Raw genomic sequence first — 27,228 nt, forward strand, 5'->3', positions numbered from 1 at the left:
AACAGTAGATGTATGTTTCTTTGACATGGGTACAAGCAGAAGCACAGGGAAATCCTTCCATGATCTGCCAGTGGACTAATTAATTTTGACAAATGTCTGCTTCTAATCCTTTATCGTATGATCCATACCAGTCTGCGTCTCACAGAGGGGGATTTGCTGCAATAGAGAGCATAACAACAATTCACCGTGTATGGACTTTCATACTGTTTTAATAATTAAGGTTTTTGATAATTTGCATAAAGGTTGCAGCACAATTTGGCTCAGTAACTGAGGACTAAGATTTATACATTTTGTAATATAAAGGGAAGCTTTCAAAAAGCCTTAATCAGGTTAAACTGTTTCATGTAATGTAAGAATTAATTTTAGTATTTGGAGCGTTGGCGATTACATTTTCACCATGGGTCAGCGCCTAAGCGAAGAGAATGACCAAGACAAGGAAATTGATGTGGCAGAGCTTCAGGAATGGTACAAAAAATTTGTTGTGGAATGTCCAAGCGGGACTCTCTTTATGCATGAGTTTAAAGCTTTTTTTGGTGTTACCGATAACAAGGAGGCCGCAGATTACATAGAGAAAATGTTTCGAGCCTTTGACAAGAATGGCGTAAGTAAAACGTTTTGTAGCAAGTAAATACAAATGTTGTGTACTCATTTGTCTTATTTTGTCAGACATTGTATTGGTATTTATAACATAGATAGTGTAGACATCGATTGGATTAGCATATCCCTCATAACTCAACTGTATTTACTATTTCTCTTCATCTATTTAGGACAACACAATTGATTTTCTGGAGTATGTGGCAGCCTTGAACTTAGTTCTGAGAGGTAAACTGGAACATAAGCTAAAATGGACATTCAAAATGTATGATAAAGATGGAAGCGGATGCATTGATAAAACAGAGCTTCTTGAAATTGTAGAGGTAATATTAATTATGTACTATAAAATGTATCTTACATTTAAATTACAATTTCAAAGAAGTAGGCTTCATTTACTTTGGGATTACTCTGAACATCCTTTTGTGTCCTTTCCAGTCCATTTATCGACTGAAGAAAGCCTGCCATGGAGAGCTGGATGAAGACTGCAATCTACTGACCCCAGACCAAGTGGTTGACCGTATATTTGAGCTTGTTGATGAAAACGGAGATGGTGAGTGTTTCCATGAGTTTTTTGACAGCTTAAGATTCTTCAAGGACAATTTGAAGAATTGAAAAGAGAGCAGTGTCAGGCTGCTGTAATGGCTTTGTGGGGTGCATGTATAACAGTGTACATGTGCTTGTTGTAACCTGGGTATTTGAAAGGGGTGTGTATGAGTGTACGATAAGTTCAGGAATGGTGAAATCCTTTGTTAAAGTATGCCCAGGGGGGCAGGGAATAACTGTCCTTCGTCACTTAGGGGAGCTCTCACTGGACGAGTTCATCGACGGAGCCCGAAGGGACAAGTGGGTGATGAAGATGCTGCAGATGGACGTTAACCCTGGGGACTGGATCAATGAGCGAAGACGCAGCGCTGACTTCTAAAGCTGTACCATGGACCGTCAATTTGCCACGTTCACACAAGATAGAAATGTACAGTATGTCCACAGCAAATGCTGCTGTGTTTGTTGCTTTGAAAAGGGGTTGTTCTGTTCATTCATTTTGGTTCAGGTTCCACATATAGTCAAGCTACTGAATGGCTGAGTAACAGTAGTTTTGGTTGTATTTACAAATGCATATGGTGCTGTATTCGTAAATGCTTCATTGATAAAGCACTCTGCTGTAATTTTTTGTGTGTCATAAAGTGAGCATTAAAGTTATTCAATAAACACACTTATAGCTTTGTTACATCCATGGTCCACCCCAATGAAGTGTTTTCAACTTTTTCACCTTTTTACTTAGGTGATACTACTGGTGCATGCAGTTTGATGGCTACATAAATACAATAAACACAATTAATAAATACAAAGGTTAGGTTTTTTTTTCCAACTTTCAGAAAAGCAAACCAATCGACAGCCATATGCACAGGCCGTAACACTACTTCCACTGCTCCACAGATGAGGTGGTATGTTGGAATCTTCACCAGTTCCATCCCTTTTCTTTAAATTATTCTTGTGAAAGTTGATCTTTGTCCAGTCTGTCCATGCGATGTTGTATGACTACAGGCTTCTTTACATTTTCCTGACAAACTCCACTCTAGTCTCCCTATTTGTGAGGTGTACCACTGGTTCATATCTTATGGGAAACCCCTACTTTTTCCAATTGCTAACTCTGACAAACACTCACCCACCCCTTTATGTGCGTGTTCTTGATCAGGCCGATAGTTATGAAGGTGAATCTTACTTGTAAATTAACTAATGAGGGAATACCAGACATGTGGCCCTGAAACATATGAGCACCCAGTTGTTCAAATATTCTGGAGTGCCTAGAATTGGGTGGCTAGTTCATAGAGTATTTTTAAATATAAAAATTATGCCCCATATGGGATTCATCATCCAATCCAAGTTCTGACACAGTCCATTTCTCACAAATTATTCATGATACGCACCCCTCAGCCAACATCCAGTTTGCCTTAAACTGGGACAAATGCAATTTTCACATTATTCCCTCCAAAGTAAAAATATAGCATAAAATATGGCAACATGTTATCTAATATAAGTATGTAAAAGGTTACATGATATTGTTACTATTGACAATAGTGTGTTGTTCTATGCCTCAACTACAGCCTTATCCTGAACCAGCCCTGAGATTTACCCTGAGAATAAACAATCATTTTTAGAAATGGTCGCTTACATTTATTATTATGTTCATTAAGGTGCTGAATTCAGTATATAGTCACAAAAACATCACGTGTTTTGTTTTTGACAACTTAACCATAGTTCACACTCTCAAGTTCATGGCTAATTACTTAAGTATTATACAAAAAAATATGAAAGATGTACCCAGGATTAGGGGCTTTCAGCTAGTATAAACGTTGTACGCTGTGACGTACGCTATCTCTTGCCGTCGTTGAACCTGAAAGCGTTCCACGCCTCGCTCTTCCCCTTAAATCCCATTTTCTCTCGCGAGAATCTGCAAATAATTACTTCCTGCTACCCAGCTGCAAGCTGACGAGATCACTGAATAATCCCACAGAATCCACAAAAGCTCTGTATTTAGCGTTAAAAACGGCCACCTGTAGTTAACTACCTGTAAGTTATATACTTTGCTTTACTGTCGCATGATAACAAGTCTCGGAGCGGAGGTTGGAAGCAGATAATTGTGTCGCACCGACTCCAGCGCTAGTTGCTACACTCACTCTTTTTTTTTAAAAAAAATGTCGTTTGAACGGCAGAAACGAGTCAACAATGACACTGTGAAGGTAAAATTTACACTTTTCTATACTCAGATTAGGGTGTTTCCGTCATAGTTTGCTTTCCCAGACACCATCTTCTCTTGTATCTCCTCTGCCCTGTTTCATCACGGTGTCGTGCTGCCCCCTCCCGGCTCAGCCTTCAGACAACGGCTGGAGACTGAACTATGTCACTGGGGACCTGTTCTCGTGCCCTGCGGACGAGGCTCTGGCCCACTGCATCAGCGAGGACTGCCGCATGAGGGCAGGAATAGCAGTGACGTTCAGGCAGAAGTTCAAAGGAGTGAAGCAGCTAAATGAGCAGAGTGAGTTTAAAAAACCGGGGGTAGAGATTTCCATGCCTTTTATACTTTTATATTGTGGCATGTTATATGATTAAAACCCCTTATGATTCGAAAGTGTTGGAAAATATTAGTAAGCAAGATAGTAAAATAGTAAATTACTGTACATAAGTGCAGTTTAGTGGTGCCCTACTTGAGTATTTATATTTAGTTTTTTGTTATTCCAGTACATTTTACTCACCTAGATTCATATGAAAACTTCAATTTCTAGTTGTAGATGAACACTCTTAATACACTATTTAAATGAATAAATGTAAAATTAAGCCACTTCAAGGTACCTAAAGTAGCTTGAAATAGTCCCAACATCACCATCTGCAACATTTAAAAGTTTTATCCATTGTGAAATGGGACACACACACACACACATATATATATATATATATATATATATATATATATATAAAAATAAAATGAATGGCGTTCAAAAAGTCTCTTGGCTTTAATAAAAAATAAAAGCCTTTTTTTTTTTTTAAATGGAAAGTTTTATTTATTCTCAAGTTCAAAATTTCCGGTTTATAGATCATCATGGAGACAAAAAATAAAAGTAGAAGGGAATGTGGCGCTCACCTGTCCGTGAATTTCTTAGACAAGTGCTTATGCTCAGCTATTTTCATTTAGGTTTACCAGCAGCAGAAAGCTTCCAGAAACTGGAAGCTCATCACGGTCACAAAGTCCGGGAACTTTCCAGAAGTGGTTTGCCTTGTTTCAAACTGGTCATTTTAGCAGCACATGTTGTCTAAAAGTGGAGATCAAGATCAAGATTATTGAGCCACCTAGACTATCCTGGCTTTTCATCAAAGTCGGGGCCTACATGCTTAGAAACTGCTTTGAGGATTGAAAATACAACATAAAGGGAGATGACAAAGAGCTTGGCAAGCTGATTATTTTCTGTAGTGTTGTGATAACTGGTTACACACTGGATGCACAGGTTGAAAAGTGCTTTGAGGTTGATGGTGAGTTTGTGGAGTGGTTTATAAGAAAAGAAAATCTGGGAGTTAAGCAAATGGACATTTGAAACCCCTATTTTTGTTATGGTGGTGTATAAATTGATGCTAATACTTATTTACTTTTACTCATGTAATGTAGGGCTTTTACTTGTAACAAACGATTTCTATACCTTTCTAATTATTCTCCAGAAAGACATTGAATACTACAAAAAATATAAATTAATATAAGTGAAATAATTTATTATAAATAAATGTATTACTTTTAGTGTTTGCCAACTTTACTCATGTACTGCATATGTATGAACTGGTACAGCAGTTGGATCACTAAAGGCTTCTCACCTCATTCATTTTAAATAGGGGGCCAGAACTTTACAACCACCTCTTCACATAATGTACTCCAGTATGACTCCACAACCCGCTTTGACCGTAATAATAAATAGAATAGAATTATCACGTAAAAAAAAACTCCTAAAGTAATTTGTGTGATGTTACTTTTAAAAACATTTATTATTGAAACAACCCTGTTGCATTATTACCAAAATATTACACCCCCTCCCCAGTAACTTGTCATTACAACATATTACCCTATTTACAAGGTATGAAGGCATATTACAATTTATAAAGTGTCACGTTTGTGGGTCGGAACAAATTTTGCTGGAAAGAATGTATTTAAAAATTTGTCTTCAGCAGTAAAGTGATGAGGTTTTAATATCAATCACGTTTGATATTTGTCTTTTTATTTAATTGTAATTTGTAAACAAAAATCTATATATTCAAACAGAAAAACAGACGGGAGAGTGTGCTGTACTAAAAAGAGGCAGACGTTTTGTCTACTATCTGGTAAAGATACAGAACAGTTTATTACTATTATTTAAGCATTAAACTGTGTACCCCTACACAAATATATATCCTTTTTTTTTTGGTCAATTTGCAGATCACAAAGAAAAAGGCCTGGCAGAAACCTACCTATAACAGCCTGAGACTGAGCCTGGAAGATATGAAATCTCACTGTGTGGAAAACGGTGTAACAAGAATGTCCATGCCTCGGTTTGTGTCATTTCCAAGTCATTTAGTGATAATCTAGAGAGAAGTGTTTGTTTGCTGAATGATTTGAAACATGTGTCAGTTCTGTTACATCTACAGTTAAACTGTATGTGTTTGCTCTCACTGACAGCATTGGTTGTGGCCTGGATAGACTGGAGTGGAGAGTGGTGTCTGCGATACTGGAACAGGTCTTCAAACACACAAGAATCTCCATCACAGTCTACAGCCTCCCTGTGAAAGCTGAGACCACAGTGATGAAAGAACTAATGCACAAATGACTGACTCGTTCATGTGGCCATGATAATACAAGAATGGAAGTAAAAACACTTATTTAGCTTTTGACACTGCTTCTCATTTACCCATTCACACTCACAATCGCACACACACTCACACACTGATGGGGGAGCTGCTATGCAACTGGCCAACACTCACTGGGAGCAACTAATTTGGGATTCAGTGTCTTGGTCATTGACACTTCGACATGTGACAGGGGATCAAACCAACAACTACGGGATTGATGGACGACTGCTCTACCTTCTATGCTACATGTCACATATTATTTTGAAATAAACTTTAAATAAATGTATAATTAGCTGAATGTTAATGTATTTCTGTGAGTAAATGACACACAACACAGTAGATGATTGTACTAAAGACCGGTTCCAAAACGTACTAATCTAGATTAATCACTATATTTATATTTGTTGCTTTTGTTCACCTGTCCCCTCTGATCTTAAAATATTAGCTATTTCTTTATTTGCTCCTCCATTAACCAAGCACTTATATTGTTGATTCAGTGTATTTCCAGGCATCGCATAACATCTAAAGTGCTCATTGTAACCTCTGCAGATGGTGTAGGTATTGTATGATCCTTCATTGATTTGCTAGGGTATTGTACTTGAATCCGCCCAGGACACAGTAGATGTGCCAGATGTGTGTCAAAGACAGAGGGACAGGGAATCTGACACCACATGCTTATTTTCTGTGGGATGGAAAAGCCTTTTAACACATCATGAAACTGAAGTGGAAAGCAGAGAGCTGACACAGCACTATCTTCAGTGAGTTTCATAAATGAGCAAGATTAAGACATGTAACTAAAGGGGGTTTTGTTGAACTGTATGACAGCATTTGCTTTAGGTGTAAGTGATTATAAGCCTCTTGCTGTTATACTGTTTGAAAAGTATTTTGCCACCTGTGACCCTCTCACTTGCTGTTGGGGCACCATCAATAATTCATGAAAAAAAAAAAGACATCATGTACACTGCAGCTGGGTGTCCACTTACCCCTACATATCCAGCCTGGCAGGAAGACTCTACTTAAGCATCACTGCAACCTTCTACCCCACCCCCATTCCCATCCCCATCCCCATCCCCATCCCCATCCTCATCCTCCTCCTTGTCTGGCAATTAGACTTCACACTGCAGCAGAGCCACCTAGCCGCGCTGCAGTGAGCACAGTTAAATCCCCCTTCATCCAACCTCCTGTCACACCTCAACATGCTGCTGCTGTTGCACTGTACATCCACATCTACGCTCACCCCACCTAAAGTAGCTCCCCTCTTTGTTTCCACACAGCTTCTGTTTGTCCTGCTACGGTCCACTGGTTTGCCTCCGATTCTCTTCCCTAAATCCCATTCCCACTTCTCTCCCACACACCCCCACCCATCTCCCTCTGTCCTCCATTCCCATTTTTTTCCTGTGCTCAAAGCGTATTAAATTGCAGAGCTCAGCAATCTTCTCTACAGGCACTTAGGGGGGAAAAAAGAGAGAGAAGAGTTGGGCGGGAGGGTTTCTGGTGCACCACAAAACTGGCCCCCTTCCAATTAAAAAGGAGAGCTTATGTTATTGAGGAGCAGCTTAGCCAATCAGGAAGCAGTGCAGGGAAAGCCAGGAGGAAAAAAGCAGCAGAGCGAGTGGGCAAGAGGAAGAGGGAAAAAAACTGCAGTATGTGTAGTTTTTTATCCCTCCCCTAAGCAGATCTTTATCAATTTGGGTACTCCAATCTTGGAGTGCATTTGAATGGGTGACTGTGTGTGTTAATGAGGCAGAGTTTACAGGACAACAGACTAAAGGTGTGTCTGCAAGGCTGTGTTAGACTCCTGATTTAATCATTTCAGAAACTGGAAATAAGACAGAGTAAGAGGAGATTGATTAATTTTCTCTTTATCTCCAAGTGTCTCGGAGCCTGTGGAAAAGGAGAAGAGCTCGGTGTCCAGGAGAGAGCAACCTGCACAGAAGGTAAGCAGCATCATTCTCCTCCTGCTACAGGCATGCTGGGATTTTACACTTCTGAAGTTGTTCCTGTGCGCTTTGTCGGTCCATAGACTGCAGACCGACAAAGCGCACCTTCTTTCTGTTACTGAAATGTGACTATATTTTGAGTATATATATATTCATTTATACTTTAATGATTTCTTACGTTGGGAAGACATGTCAGAAAAGCAGAGGAATAGAGAGAGGGAGGAGGGGAGAAGGCTAGTGCGGGACTCCCTGATGCTTCTAGGCAAGTTTCTGTGCACACGGTTCTCTAGTGCTGCAGTATCCCATTACATCCCTGAGCTGAGCTGCCTCAGCATCCAGCCAGTGCCAGGAAGAGTGACTCAAACCAGCTTCCAGCTTTCTAAAATGACGGTCACAGTTCTAACTTGTTCATTATCTCTGGTTGGGATTAAAGTAAAGTTTTGGACCTAATATTCTAAATTTATAGTGTACTGATAAGCGTAGAGAGGGACTGCTTCAGCCTGTTTTAGTTTTGGTGTGCATGCTCTCAATGTGTATTCTGCGTACAAAGGGGGTTGCTTAGATAAAAGATTGAATTGGCTGTAATAGCGTTTGAGCTTAGTGATGAGTTGTGCTTTGTTTTTCTGGTGCTCTGGGACTTCCTTCAGTCTGAGTCTGCAGCAAAAGTAGACATTCTGATTGGGTGAACTAGGCTTACTCTGTAATGGTACAGTGTACCAAAGATATGAACTGTATAGTATTATAATTTCTGTGTACTTTAATTTGGGTATTTGATACTCATATGTGAAAATACAGTTTATCATAATTGTAGAATTAGCTCACACAGCAAAGAAGAATGACACGTTTTAGGAGCGAAGAACAAGTGATTCATACTAACACATTTATTCCAGTGGGCAACCATGAGCAGCTTTCTTTAGGCACATTCAGTTTGATTATTACATCCCATCGGCTTTTTTTTTTTTTTTTTGAAGACTGACCTTCATCATTTGTGAATGAAAATTTGATGCTGTCCAGCAGTGGGCACTGTGTGTTTTAAATGTCTACAAACACTGGCTTGCTGCAGAATTGGAGGAAGTAACAAATAGGACTTGGTGTGTTTCATATGGTCATGCTAAAAAGAAATGTTTTTTTCATAGTAGAGCTGTGGTTAATACTTTTCAGCTTAAGATCCTAGACAATCATAAGACATGTAAGAAGCTGAGCTGAGCCAAGGCACTGTTTTTTGCAATAAGGTTTAAATTATTCAAGCCTGAGTTATATGTGGAGATAAGAAGACAGTTGGCAGGGAAATGCAGCCCACTTCAGCACCATGGACAGAGCACAGAGCCCTCTGCTTCCTTTAAATTGTTTGAATCGAAATTGTTGCGGACAGTATAGGGCAAAACTAATTCCTCAGCTGACCCATTAAACTTTGCAGCTATACATGATTCCAACTCCATATTTGACTTTTGCATTTGGTTGTGTACATCAGATCTTTTGCTTTTTCAGCTGAGGAAACACTATTTATTATTCATACAGCTCTTCTTTTCTAGACCACTGCCCATTTTAAAGAGACTTGTGTTTTTGCAGACACTGAAAACTTAGCAGCTAGCAGCTTTCATTTTAAAACCTCTGTCCCATCCTTGTCTACCTGTATTTTGACTGTAGGCTTCAGGTGGGAGTGTCAGCGCTGTGGTTTTGTTCTCCTTTCCTTTTCACTGCAAAGCTCAAAATGACACATCACGCTGTGGGATGAAATTGACTTCAGCAGTAAAAACATTCAGCTTTGACATCTGCTTATTACACAGAGCCATTTACAACACCAATCTACAATTAAGATTTAAATATTCTTACAACAGCAGAAGTGATACATTATGAATTGTAATAGAGGCTGACTAATTATGTTTCCAAATGATCAATGACAAAACAACTATGTAGGTGTTGAGTTAATTCAGTGTAAAGAACATATAAAACATGTAATGACTGTAGCCTGTGCATATTTGAAACCTGCTGTGACACAAGGCTTTGTTTCATGTCATTGTTAAGAGCGACCAGGAAAGTTTGTCAGCAGGATACAGCCAGCATACTGAGAAACTCAATCAGATAGAGATCATCCGAAACCTCAGCTCCTTAATGAGAAACAGAGATGAGATGAGAGATGGTGGCTATTTAAATGTTGGGAAAGTGTTGCTAATGGGATTCTCAACCTGCCTTTGAAGGTTCATTTCTGTGTAGTTTACTCCAAAGAAATGTAGAAATGATTTACTTTAACTCTTTCTAAGAGGCGTGAGGTTTTTGGAGGAAGTGAACAGCTGCTGGGTTTGTCATTGCTCATTCCCTGTCCCAGCTGTGCCACATGGGTGTTTAGTGTGCCCCTGTAAATGATGGTGTAGGCAACATAGCGGAGCGGCAACGGCTGTCACTGTGACATACTACAGTTAGCAACAACCCTAAAACTCCCCATGTCAGGATAAATTCACCAAACAGACAGAAATAAAGTTCCTTTTATGTCGCTTGGGTTGTGCTGATGAAAATAAAGAACATTGGAGATGTCTAAGGTGAACATACCCTCTTGAGGATACTAGAATGCCACCCTGATAAATATGGTGGAGTGTGTGTGTGTGTGCTCTTTCTCCATGGCACTTTATCACACTCTCTGGGCAGGGAAAGGTTATAGGATGTATTTATGTATGTATTTGTGTAACTGTGTGTCTGTGAAATGGCTAAGGGCAAAAAATATATGTATAAAATGGAGTCAGCTTTAAGAGTGTGTAAAAAATAGGCGTGATAAGAAAAATGCAAACAGAAGAAGCCAAGACAAATGACACAAGTATGGGCGAGAGAGGGCGAGAGATAGAGCGAAAGATTGAGAGACTGTCAGAGGCAGAGCAAGAATGGAAGAGAGTGGGTGTGCATAGCAGAGCTACGAGCACTGCAGTACATTGCGGTGCCCAGCCCCCGCTGCGTTCTCTGCTCACCATCCGGTTCCATGCACTGAAAAGACCCCTGCAGCAGCAGCAGAGCACAGAGGGCTGGCTGCTGATAAACAGCAACCCCACAAAGAGATTTTGACCCACCGCTGTGCATTGTGGACGCATGTTGATGCACAGATTTTTAAACAGCGATGGCAACATGGTTCTCGTAACAAAACAGCCGAGCAGCACCTGCCAGCACATTGTCATGTAGAGAGAGGGAGTAGTCAACTTAAGCTCCCTCTGGATTATGTAAGCGTGTAACACATTCACTTTACTCGACACCAGCTGAAAGACCTCACTTTCCTCGGCCATGTTGTCCTTTTTGGAAACATCTGCCTTGCTGTTTTGCTTTTGTTCCAGAAGTGGGATCTTTGCAAACAAAGACATCACACAGACACTTTATTGAATTTATTAAAATGGCAACAATAGCGAAGCAAACAGCAGGTGCCCTTACATAGCTGGTGATTGTATGTGAGTGCTTTGACATTTTCTTAATGATGTTCTATGTGGGGAAAAAAAAGATTCCTAGGATAATGTAGGCTCATGTGAAAGGAAAAAAAATCATCTTATTTGGTGTCAGGCAGTCGTCGGGGACTAACACAGGGTAGCCTCAAACTTAAATTCTTTTGGATTAATTTTACAGCTTTTGGCCAGGAAAGAAATTCTCTCTCCCTGTCACACACAATCGCACACACATGGATGCAAATGGAAACAGAAATGTAGTTGTGAAAATTGGAGGAAATGAAGGGTCTTATTTCTGCTTCCACAAACAGTTGCTCCATTTCCTCCCCACTGCCTGCCTGGTGGGTAGACGGCTGAAGCGTGAGAGCTTCCCACCGTTGTATGCTCTGTGGTTTCGCTCAGCTTTGCTGATGTAAGCTGATTCAGATTGCATAGTGTGGACTCTCCCTGGTTCCTGTGACACGGTCTGATTACGTTTCTCCTCATGTTCAGGAGGAGTTGGAACTATTGCACCATACAGGTGTTTGAGCTGTTAAGTGTGCTTGGCCCAGCACATCAGACTGTTTGTTCTGATTTGCATTGGAACCAACACCAGGCTTTGATAATAAAAAAATAAAAATGTAATCTGTGCTGAAAGTGAGTCACACTGCAACTAAAAATAGATGTCCACCTCATTATCATTGTGGAGGAATTCATTCACATTAAAAGCATCAGATGCTCTAAAATATTTATAACATTGCTAAAAAGAATAAGTAGCAGTTTTTCTGTGGGGAAGGAGGTGCCTTAGAATCAGTGATTAAGAAAAAATGTAATATTTCATGAACCTGTGTTTCACATTTGTGGTGATTTATTGAAAACGTGTATCGATATTTCATCTTGCAAAAGAAATGAAAATGCTACTCACAGCTTATGTCCTTGCTGTCTTTGACTATGGATAGTAGCCATGAAACAAGAGAGAGAGATATGTTCTGTGGGATGTGTGTGTGTGTGAGTGAGAGAGAGAGAGAGAGAGAGAGAGAGAGAGAGAGTGGGAGAAAGCAGGAGAATATTGTAGTGTGGGTGAGCTGCAGTAGAGACTCTGAGTGCTGCATTGAGCTGCATAATTAATGTTAAGGGGGTGGAGCTAAAGGCGGAGATAAAGAACAAGTCGCTGTAACACTGCTGGAAATAGGGCTAGCTGATTTTTTCCCTTCTCTCTAATGTGGGATCACTGTTTAGGAAGCTGACTGAGTACAGAACAGTATGGAAGTGATATTTTGATGCAGAACCAGCAAGCTACACTCAATCCATCTCTGAGTCCCTGTCCCATCTGCTACATCAGCCCTCAAAGCCAGTCACTCTCCACTGAGTTGTGGGCCACAGCCAAATGCCTTGATGCTGGCTCTCAGCTCTGTTAATTATCCAGTTTGTAGCAAAAGACCTTCCTGTATAACACATCTGGTGTTACCTTGAATTGGACCTTGAGGAGTGGCTTTCATCTAAAGGGTGGTATTAGGTCTATATTTAGTCACCATCTTTGCAGATTATGAGTAGCTATTGTCTATGGTGAGATCAGGTTGATTTCTTATATAAGGACAGAGATTCCTACAGGAGACTTGATGTTTTGAAGCTCTTTGTCTACAGAGAAATTCTCCATTCCTCCGTTTTATTTTTAAACACAGTTTCCCTCCATTGGAGGCTCAGCCAGTTATTCAGCTCACATAGAATCACTTTGTGTTTGTGTTTGACAAAGATGCAGTCCAGGTCTTTCCTGATCACTCTTGCATGTGGATAAACGTTACTGTAGGGTTGTTTTCGGTCTCTCCTTATCTATAAGCCTGTTAGTCTGCAGAGCTGTCAGACCTCAGGAACTTGTTTAGCCCCTGTCTCATGGGCGACATTGCCTGGCTGGTGACCACGTCTGTATCACATTGCACCGCTTGCACCCCTGTCACCTAACCTCATTGTCAGCATAGGTGCTCTCAACGTCTATTCTGCAGCTAAATGCTCAGCCTTCATATTCTTACTATTGTAAAGCTTTGCATGTTCATGACACAGAGCCACAAAGGGTTTTTTGGGGTTCTCCATATTTTGTATTAAATGTGTTGTGCTCTCATTTCACTCAAAGCTGTGCCACTGTTTTAAATGCAGCTGCCAAAAGCTACTGTGGGGATCTGTCCTTGTCAAACGGGCTGAGGGATCGCACAGAGGCATTTGAAATGCAACCTGTGTCGGCTCCAACCTTCTCTCCCCACAGCTAGGAAGCTGGCAGTGACAGCAGTTTCATTTCAGTCCTCCAAGGGCCACGAAATCACACTTAAATTACACCCTCAATATTATCAGGAACAAGTAAAGGCTGATACATTTGAACCTTGATGGTGGAGTGTCCAGAAAGGTGAAGGGAGCATCATGTAGCTGTAATATTAAGCTCGTTTGGATGCAGTGATTTAATCTGTCTAAATAATGATGATGAACTTTATGATAGCCTGCCTACAATTGTCTTGAAAACATGCCTTTCAGGTCTCAGTGTATTTAAAATGTAGTTCAAGGGTTTTATATGTTTTTTCCTCTCTGTTTTTCTTCTTGCCAGGCTTCTCTAAAAGACAACTGGCAGCAGTTTTTTTTTGTGCAGAGAACCAAAACAGAGCCTTATTAAATATATTTTTACTGTCCCCTGAAATCTTAGCAGAGACATTTTCAGTTTTCTTTTTCTCTTCAATCCCTTGGCGTTTTGCAGTGGGAGAGCTGAGTTGTCATTTGTTAGTGTTGCCAAGTGAAAATCTGCCCATCTGACATTCAGAACGCTCGGAGCGGTGCAAACATCAAGGAGAACCTTTCTTCTAGAGAATAAACTCAGGTTTTGAAATTGTTCTTGATGAAATGTATTGAAATTAGTTTAAACTGCAAGCTGCTGTTTTGAAGGATTTCTTTATTTGTTTTCTGTGATCTGGATTTATCTTATTCATTAGAGGTACACTGCGCAGACACAGCATACTGAAACAGAAATCCGCACAATGTAGGGGTCAGCGATTTGATCCCGAGTTCTCCCTGCCCATGTGTTGAAGTGGACACTGAACCCCAACTGGTTTCTGGTAAAGACATTTTCCTTTAAAAGCCTTGACCTGGAGTTTTTGTCATTAGAATGGACAACTTAAGTCGTGTGAGTGGCAGGTCACTTACGGTGCTTTGTAAAGCTGAAGGTGCTCCACTGAGTGTCAAGCCATCGTCTTTACTAATACTTTACTCAGGTCATTGTGCTGCTGCCATTCACAGATTAAAAGATTCCTGGTAACCATGTGAAGCTGGAAAGTTGCAAGTGCATAGCAAACATATCTCGGAAACAAACAGAGAATGATAATATCTCAATAGTTTGTGATGTTTTGGCTTTTTGTTTCAGCCAAGTTGGAAAAATCTTGTAGATTTGATCTCTTCCAAACAGATTATTGACTTGACAGCAAATTGGTTGGCATCTTCAAGTGCGTGATGGAGGGTTGCAGAATCAATTTCCACCCACGATAAGGCCAGTAATAGTAGGGTCTTGCAAGCGGGACATGGCATTCATTGTACCATATTGATCAAAATAATTGCTCCCATCCTTTTGTCCAGTTCTATAAACCCTCTCACAGCACTGTTATCTGGACAGCTGGTCACAAATACATTTTTTTGCAATCTTGATTCTCATTTGGAAAGTTTTGTTCAGTGGTTACTCTAAGCTCCAAGATGCAGAGATCGTCCTGATCTTTTGGTTAAATAAAAATGCTTTGTGAATTGTAGCATAACTTTGTTAATTGCCAAGAGCTTACATGAGAGAGATTGTACAATATCTGACAGCTCAGGAGGAAAAATAGGTAAACAAAAAGGGGAAACACATCAAGATGCCAAAGTAGTGTTGTATGGAGCTTTATGCTGGAGGGCACCATACACTAATTCGAAGCATTAGTGAATCATGACTGAGGAGGAGGCGAGTCTAATTTCCCCTGCAAGTTGTTTTGGTAAATCAGCAACCTTTTATTTTTTTTTGGTCTCTGCATTACTTTACCATTAATGAATGTTTTCCTTGCTGTCTAAAACAGCTGTTACTGTTTTTAGACTTTACTGACATGATGGTTAATGAAATTCAGTTAGCAATCTGCCAAAGAAGCAAACATGCAACTTCTGTGTCACCCACAATTTCAACATTTTTCTTTCCTTTACTAAGCCTGACCCTCTGAGAGATTCAAGCAGTGGTCTGTCACACTTGACTCAGCACATGAGACACACACACACACACACACACACACACAGGATTAATCAGCTTTGATTGTACAATTATAATGTACAATTCTGTCTGTCTCTGCTTAATGACACATTGTAATTGACTAAATGTAATGTAAATGTAATGAAGATGATAGTATTAGGTATTAGGACAAACAACATTGTTGAATATTAATAAATATGCTCATTTTAAAGCCGCAAACTATTTCCAGTCGTTATGCAACACATAATACAAAAGCAAATACAATTATTCATATATCAAATACATTTTTAATTGTACCTTCCTGGAGACAGGCACTAAGTAAATATATTAATCATTCAGTAAACAGTGTCTATTCCACAAAATTATTGTGTTGCTCTGAATCAGAAGACACATTTAGTTTTTTTGTGGAGAAGATACTCAGTTGTTTTTCAAATGTTGTAGCCTGTATTTTTCCACATGGCCTTCTGGAAGTGATGTGCATCTTCTCTTGTTGCCTACTGTTATGTAAACTCGACTGCTGTAGAGAGTCTCTCAATCCAGTGCAGGGTACCGTTTATCTAGGACATGGATGGTTTGTGCCCCCTCATTGAAATGCGTCAAAGGGGCTGTGAAAATATATTTGAAATCTAGTTTTTTTTTTCTTTTACACTTTCTTACAAAACTGTCCTTGACACAGTGGGCAATAATTCAGTTAGCTGTTTTGCCTTTAGAAATAAACGAGTGGTGCGGGGCTAAAACACTCACAGCTATTACGTCAACTGAGTTCAGCTTTTGCCTACGCAAAGCAATAGTTTGGTATTTATTAAGCTGGTGAAAGTATTAACAACTTCAAAAACAGTAAATATCATATTAATAATTTTGAGCTAATGAACTTTAATATATAAATGTAGTAGTGTTTGAGACAAGATGCTGGTTAAGAACATTGTGCCAGATGTAGGAGCTAAACCTAGGACTTGGATCAGGATCAGTGCCAACACATCTCAGGACATCCAATACAACAATGTGAAAATACTTAATTTTCTAGGTAATTTCCCCCAAATACTTTATTGTAAGCAGAGGTGGTAAAGTAATATTTTACTGTTTAGTAGTTTAATCAGCATCCATCTGGGTTTTATGTCAAATGTCAAATGTGCAAAGTAAGTAGAAACTAAAGCTTTCTAATAAATGTACTTAAGTGCCAATAGCAGTATTTGGAGTTGATATGTAAAATATCAGTAAAGTATCAGTACCTACTGGTACATGTTTGATTTGCCAGCCATTTTATTAGGCACACCTTGCTAGTACTGGATTGGACCCTGTTTGTCAGAACTTTGTGTGAACTTCTTTGTGTCATAGATTCAACAAGGTACTGGAAAAATTCCATTGAGATTTTGGTCCATATCGACATGATATCATCACTCGGTTACTGCAGATTTGTTGGCCCCCCATCTGTAATGTGACTCTCCTTTTCCAACACATCCCAAGGATAGTCACTGTAGAGGCCATTTGGGTACAGTGAACGCATAGTAGTTTTCACAAAACCAGTTTGACAGGATTTTAGCTTTGTAACATAGAATTTTCTCCTGCTGGAAGTAACCTTCAAATGATGAATACACTGTGATCATAAAGGGATTGATATGGTCAACAACAATACTCAGGTATGTTGTGGCATTTACAGAATGACTAATCGGTACTAAGGGGTCCAAAGTGTGCCAAGAAAATGTCCCCCACACCATTACACCACCATCATCAGCCTGAACTGTTGATATAAGGCAGGATGGATCCATGCTTTCATGTTGTTTTCACCAATTTCTAACCCTACCATCCACATGTTGCAGCAGAAATTCAGACTCATAGACAATGTTTTTCCAGTCTTCTATTATCCAGTGGAGTTAGCCCTTGCAAATTGTAGCCCAAATTTCTTGTTCTTAGCAGACAGGAATGACTTCAGTGATGCTCTTCTGCATAGTTTGGTCTTAACAAGTGGTTATTTGAGAGACTGTCGCTTTTCTATCAGCTTGAACTAGTCTAGCCATTCTCCTCTGACATCTGGCGTCGAAAAGGCAATTTCACCCAGAGAACTGCTGCTCTATGAATATATATCTAAGAGATATATATTTAAGAGAATTCTCTGTAAACCTTGATTGTGCATGAAATTCCCAGTAGATCAGAAGTTTCCAAAATATCTAGATCAGCTTGTCTGGCACCAACAACTATGCCAAGTTCAAAGTAATTTAAATGACCTTTCTTCTCATTCTGATGCATGTTTTGAACTATTGACCATGCCTACATGCCTAGATTATTAAGTTGGATATTGGGTAACTGCCTATATGTGTGCCTAATAAAGTGGCAAGTGAGTATGTAGACTGAGAGCAGAACTATCCTTAACAAATGAGTTGTTTTTGAAAAGCTGCATGCAAAATAAGCCCACTGTCATATTTATATATTTGTGACATCCAGCTTTATTTTTTTGCTGATAATCTTGACTTTTGATCAATGCATATGCATCACTCTAAATGATGAATCTGAACTATGACAGCATTTTAGCCTTGAGATGAGTTGGAGTGGGTGATGCAACTGATTGCTGTGATCAATAGACATTTATTTTGGATTTGATTGTTATTTTTACTTTGGCCTGCTCTTAGCTCTCTGAAACCATTCAACATATTTGCATTTCTTAGAGTAAAACAACCTTAACGATATTATGTATCTTTTGATTGGTAAGCTCTAATTAGCTTGAATCGGCTAAAGGAAAACAGGTAAAGGAAGCTTCTGTAAACTCCCATAATGTCTGCATCATTTACTACCACAGTCTTTCCCATTAAAGCTGTAAGTTGACACTGTTTGAACCTGCTGTAAACAACTTTATCCCTCTTTTGCACTTAAAAGACAAAGCTGGTATTTATAAGATGTTGGTTGGAAAATGAGAAACTGTGCAACTTTGACTGACTGATGTTTATGAAAAGGGGACGACTTCTGAGATTTTCAGCTTGGCTCTATCTCAGCCGGCAGACTTGCTGTCTGACCCCACATTGGCTGGGTTACCCCTGTGCCTCAGCTCTATGAGAAATACATGGACGTATGGCTACTGGCTGATTGTCCTTCTCTCAGTCTAACAGCACAGTAAAACTCCATGGTGCCATTACAGGGTATTTCTTAAATTCATTGAAATCAACATTTTCTCCTTATCTAGTTTCCAGCATATAGCCGAAAAGTTTAAGAATCTCTTTTAAAACATTCTTTTCATTTTTGCAGCCTCACATTTTCCGAATACAAAACAAATAAATGAATCCAAATTGGAAAGTTGAGCTGCAATAGAGGCGAAACCAACTTTGCGATGTGTTGGTGCACGTTTTAAACAGCTTCTGCTGGAGGCTAAGCTGCCTTTTCTTAGTGTGGCATGTGGTAGATGCAAAACTGAGCCCGTTTTATAAAGCAGTTGCACTGTGTATATTTGTATGTATTCTGCAATCTTTTGCACATATTTAGATTTTTGTCACCTCAAAGCAGCAAAACACCCCTGTAAGGGAGTCTTTAAAAAAAAATGCTGTTAAGGCTATAAAAATAGAAGATATGCGATCTGAAATTACTTTTTCTACACGTCTGTTAAGATAAAACCATTCACAGATATGTCTATTTATTTAATGACAGTATTAAAGGACTGTCAATGCCAGTACTGTTTTTTGTAATGATGCAGTGTGTTAAATGAGATACAGCTGCTTCTTAAGGGCTCCTGTTTGGATGGAGGGGCAGTGGCTTTTACCAAAGACAAAGATTCTCTGTTGACCTGAGTAGCTGAAAAGTAAAGAATACTAGTTAACATGACTGAATAAGGAAACCTTAATAGAATGGAGTTGAAAAAAGTGAACTTTACCGTGCTATGGAGGGTCTCACATTTGGAACCTTCTTTGTTTTGCGTTGTGTCTTAAGTTATTGGATTCTGTAGCAACAGATAAACATAAAAAAAGGTGAGACGGACAGTTAATGAACTTAGCGTTGTATGTATCATACTTGTAGGGTGACTATAAAGAGAAAGATGGTGTATGATATATAATAGATGCAATGGGATATGAACAGAACCAATAATTTGCTCATTTATTTGATTTTAAGGTGAATTAGATGACTCAATTTCAGCTCGACTTGCAAAATAACAACATAATGAGAACTTTAAACCCCATTCTAACACACAATAAGTGATGAGTCACTGTTGGACCAAGCCATTATTAGGCCTTTGACAGATGCTGTACTGATACTAATTATAAAGACAATATACTAATCAACTGTCACCATAATGGGAACTGAGAGAAACCAGGTTGATTTTGAAAAGTTGAGTTTACTTCTGCTGATTTAAAATTATTGATGTTGTAAAGCGATTAGTCACATGTCAAGCAAGCCAGCCTTTCATTCTAAGAATGAAGGCACTGCATTATTTAGGTCTGAATACAGAACATTTTGTCTCTGGAGGAGGTTAAACTTTGAAACACCAACAAGGCCAAAGGGCCCAAAGACGAGAGGAAGTATAGCTCTTACTTCCCATCACGTGCATGCTCAATATTTAATAAGGGATTTTTTTAAAATACACAAGATGGATGCAGTAATATGACTTCCACCCAAGGATCAGTTCTGTTCTGCACTCCTGTGCACACAGCAACCGTTGGCTTTGACTAGCAGCAGATGGTGTGCTATACAATGATGTACTGCAATATAGCTTGGGGTGCAGTACTTTTTGCGAGCCTTTCTCCTCCTGAATAATTGATAGAATAACATCAGTTGGCTGAGTAGAATTTCACATATTTTTCGACTGAGTGGAAAATGTTGGCGTGTGTATGTGTTTCTTCAAGGCTCTCTGGTTTTTAATTGTTGTATATTCAATTTGTATTGAATTTGCAGTAAAAGGTAGAAATTATGGTTGCTTTTACACTATAAAAATTAAAAAAGGATTTTTAAGCAGTATTAAAAGTAATGGAAAAAAATCAGGATAAAACATGTTTAAAACCAGGCTGACGTCACGAATTGTTTGAACATGTATTCTATGGTGCGGTCATTAACATGGTCAAGCTCAGTTTTTTGTTGCTTGAAAGGAACAGAAATGTGTTGGGATTGTTTAATTAATCTCTATGCAGTTTTTATTTGCATCTCCAGACTCTTAACAGTGCAACATCCTGTGTTAATTTGATACACTCCTACACAGACCTATACACAGACCTATGTTTGAGACTGTGGTCCTTTTGGAGAATTCAATATGCATTTTGGAAAGAAGTAAGACAAGTTGTGGCAACATTTACATGCCAAACTACCTTCTGGCACAAGCTGACGTCAGCGTGGTCTTTAGTTTTGTCTGTTTAAGTTGTTAAAATTTTACCACAGTGTGCAAGGGCTCTTACATATCAGCACATATTCAGATTGAAGAATAGAAAGGATCTTTAGCCATACTTGCAAAATGCCTCAGTGGATGGCAACATTGCTTGGGTTTCCTCCGGGGACTGCGGTTTTCTCCCATACATGTTAGGCTAATTGGCAGCAGTGATAAGTTGTAATCAATTGTACCTAATGGTAGCAACAAGTCTAACTTTAACGCCCATATAGATAATTTTGTTTCTTCTTTCACACAACCCCTAGAAACATTTGTTCAAAGAGGGAGGCAGGCCGGTGTTGAAATTGCACCGTTTAGGTCCCAAACAGTGAATGTCATCTCTCACAGTGGTGCCAAAATGGCAGCTGGTCTAACACTCTTTGACATCCCAGTCAAAATTGCTGGGTTACAAACAACGCAGTTTGGTTGAGTTTAGGCACCGACATATTAGTGATAGATTTAGGCACTAAATAAACATGGCGGGAAAGAGCTCTGGGTGTAGGGAACAGTGTCATGTTTACTAAAGCTGCTATGTGTCATCCCATAATGATATTTCTTTGTTGGTCATTTGTGTGTATATATGAGCTACAGTCCTATTTTAAATCACGACAGTCTTGGTGATGCAAATGTCATTGTTATAATGAAGTTGGATTTTGACGTGTTAACAAGCTTCCCTTTGTTTCTGTGAGAGTATTACTCAGAAGGTTCACTTATGCTGAACAGCCACAGCATTTACACCACCTGGCAATGTGGTCGTGGTGGACAGGGCTCAGCATGGGGAAACTTTTATGTTGTCCATCACAGCATTAAAACCATCAGGTAAAGGAAATGGCAGTTATTACTTTTTTCAGAAATAACTGTTGGTCTGAGCCGGATAAATCAGACATGCAGTACAGTAGTACCTAAAAGAATACATATTGAACTTAAGTTTTATCCTAGGAATAGTCATCTAATTCAGGCTCCTTAAAGTAGCAGCAGGCTGCTCCAAACTGATAAGTGCACAATTACTGTAGCGTTTCTAACAGGCATCGATTGGTCCTGTCTTCCCTTTCCCTCCCTCCATTGATTGTTGATACCATTCTGAGATTGCAGGGCTATGTGAGCGCAGGTGGTAAAACACTACTGTGTGGCTGCAGGAATATCTCTAATATACGTCTTGTGGCCTTTCTGATTGTGTTTGTGTTCATAAAAGTAAAACTTTTTTACACAAATTTGCTCACAGATATTTAATAAATTAATGCTTTATTTTTTAAGAATGGGTTGCTATTCATAAGTACAGTGGCGATCCTAGAGTCTGCTGGGGCCCTAGGATAAAGACGAAAGGAAGAATCGCTCTTACTTCCCATCATGTGGATGCTCAATAGCAAATGCAAAACTGCTATGCTAAAGATATTGAAAATACAAACAATATAGACATACAATAGCTTACAGTAATACATCATAGTGATTTGTAGTACATTTATCCAAATTTCTTTGGAACCTAATATTATAGCTACAGCTACTCTAACTACAAGATGGCACCGGTATGTGTGGCCTCCTATCATGCTTTCCACAGTTTACCGCTTGGCTGTTCCACAAAGTTTGGACACTTTATCTAAACAGAGCTCCTTGGAGTACAGCTACCAGTGGCTCCGGCTGGTAGTTTTTAACCTCAGGATACTGTATCCATGTCCTGGCCTACGAGTGTATTTAGCCAGGGGGGCTTCCTGGGCAGTCTGTGTCAGCTAAATTGAGCTTCGCTGGAACCAGATGACAGCTGCTCAGTTCGAATGGCGCTGATCAATGCTAGTTCACTGACAAACAAAATTTTTGTCTTTAACGACTTTATCTCTTCTCGTGATCTCGATTTTCTTTTGTTGACTGAGACTTGGTTGAAACCAGCTGAGCGCCTTCTTCGAGCTTCTTCACTGTGGTTGTGCATTTTTTTAGCACACCACGAGTTTTAGGTTGAGATGGAGGCCTGGCCGCTGTTTTGCAAAATTACTTTAGCTGCCCCTTAATACCCACAGATAATTATTTAAGTTTTGTGCTATAGCCCTGTTCTGTGTGCTGTGTACCGTCCACCGAAATTTAATACGGACTTTTTAGCTGGCGCCATCCATAAATATGAAAAGCTTCTACTATGTGGGGATTTTAACATTCATGTCTCTTGTCACTCACCCACGCCCAGAGGATTTTCTCTCTTCTTTTAACTCTACCTGTGCTGCTATTCTGGACTCTGTTGCCACTTTAAGGTGCAAATCTTCAAAATCAAGAATAGAACCTTGGCTGAATGACACCACACACACTCTCAGGCAGCGCTGCAGGCAAGCTGAACAGAGGTGGAAGAAGGACAAATTGCATATATCTCTGTCTATTCTGATGGACTCTTTGTTGGACTATCAGAAGGCCATCAAAGCTGCTAAATTTCAATATTTTTCCAGACTTATTGATAACAACTTTCCCCGTCCTACAGTGTTATTTACCACCATGAATTCTGTAATTAATCCGAGCACATCTGTGGTGATGGATGTACCAAGAGCTACATACGATATGTTTCTTAATCATTTTTTTGAAAAAATAGCTACAGTTAGAAAGGATAAAAAAGGATAAAAATAATGTTACCCTTGACTTGTCTGCTACTCCCACATGCTCTGTTGTATTTGAGCAGTTTGAGCCTGTTTCTCTCCTAGCTCTTACTGAGATGGTGAGGCACATAAATCCTTCCCATTGTCCTCTGGCTATTTTTCCATCTAAGGTTTTAAAAGAGGTTTTTAATATTGTAGTGCCATGTCTTCTTACGTTTATTTACAACTATCTTAGCTCAGGAGTTGTACCAGATGTTTTTAGGCGGTGGTAATGCCACTTCTTAATAAGCTTTACCTTAATAACTCCCTGTGTCTAAACAATAGTAGTGAGTCAGCTTTGTTAAAGGTTCATAGTGATTTTATTTTATCTGTTGATGCGGGGAATCCTGCTGTGTTCTTAGATGGTTCCAGTCCTATTCATCCAATAGGAAGTTTTCTATAATGATAGGGGACACGTCCTCCTCCTGTGTGTCTCTCTCACCTGTGGAGTGCCGCAAGGTTCCATTCTTGGCCTTGTCCCGTTTTTGCTTTATATGTTCCCACTGAGGTCAATCATCCACAAGCCCAATCTCTCCTTCCACTGTTAGGCAGCTCATTTGCAGATCCATTTGTCAGCAAAGCTGAATCTTAGTAGCTTGCTACTTATCTTAGAACATCAGTAAAGAATCTTGGGGTGATTTTTACTTTGACCTAAGATTTGATAAAAAGATTAAATGTGTTTTAGAAGTGATCTTTTTTCAGCTTCACCTCCTGGCCAAAGTTAAACCATTCTTATCTCAAATAGATCTTAAAAAGGCAATTCATGCATTTATCAGCTCAAGATTGGATTTTTGCAATGCACTTTATGTTGGAGTCAACCAGTCTTCACTACTGCTTTCCAACTTTTAACCAAGACTCTCATGTGTGAACACATACCTCCCATTCTTTACTCACTCCAATTGCTTCCAGTACATTTGAGAATTGATTTTAAACTTTTAAAGGTATAGCCCCGCTCTACTTCAGTGAATTGTTAGATCTTCGCAAACATGACAGAGTACATCTCTACATCTAGTCAACTTCTTTTAGTTCCAAATTGACTTGACATTAGGCTGCTCTGCTAACTTAGTGAGTTAACTCATGTTAGATCTCAAAGTAAACCAAAGAAACTCCTCATCATTTTCACCAGCCGGTTTTCCCTGTTTCGTTAGACCTGTTTATTCACACTGAATCATGCACTACTTGCAACAGGGTGAGACTCGGGGCCCCTTTAGGGAGTTCCGTGACGGGTAATGTCACTGCAAACTTTGCACACAGTCAGTGCTGTACATAGTTTCACATTTGTCAGCCCTCGGGGGCCCCCTACTGGCCTGGGGCCCCAAGCAGTTGCCTGCTTTGCCTGCTGGCACAGAGCGCCTCTGCACAAGTAGTTGTGAAGATGATACTATCTGAGTAATTTAACTGATAACTAGTTTAATTTGATAGTAGAGACCTGTGCAACCTCAACCCCAGTACATTTAAAAATGCAAATACTGCAGTAATATTGTGCCATACACAGTTAGTGACAGCTTATATAATTATGATTTGCTTGTTCCTTGGAGGCAATTTATTGCCCGAATGAAGTGCAAGAGATCCTTGAAACACAACATTGAGAGTTCTCGCATTAATCAGAGATGGATGTGTGCTACTCAGCACATGTCTACCTTTCACTTCTCTTCCCTGCGCTCATATGTTTCAAAGGTCACTACTTAATTTAGTTTTAATGAGTGCTTAATTGAAAAATACTCTCTGTCTACTTTACAGATGAGCTCAGTTAAATATCACACCGCTCTTGGGTCATATCTTTTCATCACTCAACTGGAGAGAGTGACTTTTTGAATGCATGACATACTGACATGTGCTAAAAGGTAGCATCATTATTTTAAAAAGTAACTAACACTACTCATAAAAAAAAAAAGAGAATAATTGTCAAAAGACGGCAAGCCTGTTGAACTGTTAAAACTGCAGCTTTTTTTTTACCCTCGAAGGAGCTGCAGATTACAGAGATGTACATTAAAGACTTTAAGTGAGAGCTCATCATGGTGGGAAGCAACAACCTGCATTAAGCCCATTAAGCCCAGGTATTTATTCTTACATTCAGCATGTTGTTGCTGAGTTGTTTGAACAGTCTCATAAATGGAAATTCCTGTTTTTTATGTATAATGTGTATAATTTGTTCAATTTATTTATTTCTGTATATTGTTCTGCTTGTTACTATTATATGAAAATACATTTTATCACAAAAATTGGTCTCTGCTTTGTGCTATAGGCCATAACTGTGCCATGAGGCTGATTTGAGTACAACACAATTATGCAGCAACCAAAGCCCATTTTTATGTGGTACAAAGAGTTCATCATGAGAGGTTAGCTGTCACACTCAATCTTTGTTTGACTAATGGCACAGTGGTTTCCAAGATTTGGGCCTGCCTTGTAATCGAGTTCGCTGACAATGTGAAGGTGAATGATCCCCATGAGCAGCTGGTCTGTATGCAACTTGCGGCTCGTCTATCGTGTGTCCTACAATACATTTGACCGCATTACAAGGAGCTAAAAAGAAAATCTACCCTCTTCTGACAGGACTTTCATTTAGGTAGTTTGATGACAGGACTGCACTTTTCGTTTTCTCTCAGTTCAGACATCCAAATCATAAACCACAATCATTATATAAAGGACGTGTAACAAAGTTGGATTGGAAGATGAATATATGGATTGCTTTGGACCAGAATGTGGCACTCACTAAACAGTGTGAGGATACATCGTTCCGTTATAGAGAGACCTTGGTAGGGAATACGGTTTATTATATTGAAAGGCCCTGTCCAAAAGAAATAGTTGTTTGCAGAGCACATTACTAAAGCCTATTTGACATTTATAAGAGGTTGTTCGTTCCCTGGGGAGTTTGCTGTTTTTCTAGTACCACACTTCTTTCTGAGACATTGCAGCTTTTAAGTGATTCGTCTCTTTTCCATTTGTTTTTGAACACATTCCTCTTCCGTAAAGTCCAACCAGTTGTTTCAATCAAGATAATAAAGTTAATGAATCCATTACCTAATTAGATCTGTCAATAAAATCTTTTAGATGTATGCAATGGTAGAGCTCAAAAGCAAAAAGTAGAGCAGTACATTTAATTTTTTCCTCAGTAATATTTAATCCATCTTTCTGTCTAGTGTGGTTTGTAGTGTTATGTTTCACTCACTAGACAGGAAAGGAAGGAGCAATTAATCTGGAATTGTGAGCAGTTTCGTCTCTGCTGTTGACCATTTCTCTGGGACTGGATGATGAATTACCTTATTTCTGCACATAAACACAGGACTTCTCACCCAGTGAGGTAGGTAGCTGGAGAAAAGTAGGCACACAAGGATTTATGGACAGTAGCTTTGTGAAAAATAACACTTGCTTCAAATAAGCAAAGTAAGATCATCTTTTTCCTAAGAGCTCTTAAGACTGAAAGATGTTCTTGTTTGTGTTTATGCTGCATCATGAGGGTTATGGAGCAATTATTTTTTAACAACAGGAAAGTGAAATTGATTCGATGCAACCATTTGAAGTCTAGCCAGAATAGCTCTTTACCCCAAACAGATGTTTTAAGCTTTACCTCAAAATTAAATAAATTTCTACCAAGCTTGATGGAGTTCTCTGTTGGAGCACACTACCAAAAAAGGTCAAAGATTGAGGATTTCTATTGGAAGCAGTTCGGAGACTTTTTAAAACTCTATTGGAACAGGTTTATTGATAGTTACTGCAAATCAGCAAACGATGTAGTATATAAAATAGTACATCAACAAGAATA

General features: G+C 39.3%; 3 protein-coding genes across 10 annotated transcripts in view; all 3 read left to right on the forward strand.

Moving 5' to 3' along the window:
* The first annotated feature begins 342 nt into the window (after positions 1-342).
* On the forward strand, positions 343-2,917 carry guca1b (guanylate cyclase activator 1B). The gene is made up of 4 exons (XM_067527384.1): positions 343-601; positions 768-917; positions 1,030-1,144; positions 1,392-2,917. The coding sequence occupies exons 1-4, from the start codon at positions 398-400 to the stop codon at positions 1,514-1,516; spliced, it is 594 nt and encodes a 197-aa protein (XP_067383485.1). The 5' UTR covers positions 343-397; the 3' UTR covers positions 1,517-2,917.
* A 118-nt stretch (positions 2,918-3,035) lies between these two features.
* On the forward strand, positions 3,036-6,253 carry oard1 (O-acyl-ADP-ribose deacylase 1). Its single transcript, XM_067525751.1, has 5 exons — positions 3,036-3,332; positions 3,463-3,628; positions 5,393-5,451; positions 5,546-5,658; positions 5,786-6,253. The coding sequence occupies exons 1-5, from the start codon at positions 3,288-3,290 to the stop codon at positions 5,931-5,933; spliced, it is 531 nt and encodes a 176-aa protein (XP_067381852.1). The 5' UTR covers positions 3,036-3,287; the 3' UTR covers positions 5,934-6,253.
* Positions 6,254-6,810: 557 nt separating this feature from the next.
* LOC137139051 (synaptotagmin-2-like) overlaps positions 6,811-27,228 on the forward strand; it is a 72,047-nt gene continuing 51,629 nt past the window's right edge. For 2 of the 8 annotated variants that reach the window (XM_067525740.1, XM_067525741.1), the window contains exons 1-2: positions 7,503-7,726; positions 7,829-7,892. The gene's annotated coding sequence lies outside the window, so the exon portion shown is untranslated. Of the gene's footprint in view, positions 7,727-7,828; positions 7,893-27,228 lie in introns of all 8 variants that reach the window. The other 6 variants (XM_067525737.1, XM_067525742.1, XR_010916260.1 and 3 more) reach the window with 5 other exon arrangements.

This window comes from Channa argus, chromosome 13, assembly GCF_033026475.1.
Source record: "Channa argus isolate prfri chromosome 13, Channa argus male v1.0, whole genome shotgun sequence".
NCBI classification, from domain to species: domain Eukaryota; kingdom Metazoa; phylum Chordata; class Actinopteri; order Anabantiformes; family Channidae; genus Channa; species Channa argus.

Excerpts from the sequence above, each read along its gene's own strand:
- guca1b (XM_067527384.1), top strand. The coding sequence starts at position 398 with ATGGGTCAGCGCCTAAGCGAAGAGAATGACCAAGACAAGGAAATTGAT. Across the intron at positions 918-1,029 it reads AGCTTCTTGAAATTGTAGAG|TCCATTTATCGACTGAAGAA; the intron begins GTAATATTAATT and ends TGTCCTTTCCAG. Across the intron at positions 1,145-1,391 it reads TGTTGATGAAAACGGAGATG|GGGAGCTCTCACTGGACGAG; the intron begins GTGAGTGTTTCC and ends TTCGTCACTTAG.
- oard1 (XM_067525751.1), top strand. The coding sequence starts at position 3,288 with ATGTCGTTTGAACGGCAGAAACGAGTCAACAATGACACTGTGAAG. Across the intron at positions 3,629-5,392 it reads GAAGCAGCTAAATGAGCAGA|AAAAACAGACGGGAGAGTGT; the intron begins GTGAGTTTAAAA and ends ATATTCAAACAG. Across the intron at positions 5,452-5,545 it reads GACGTTTTGTCTACTATCTG|ATCACAAAGAAAAAGGCCTG; the intron begins GTAAAGATACAG and ends GTCAATTTGCAG.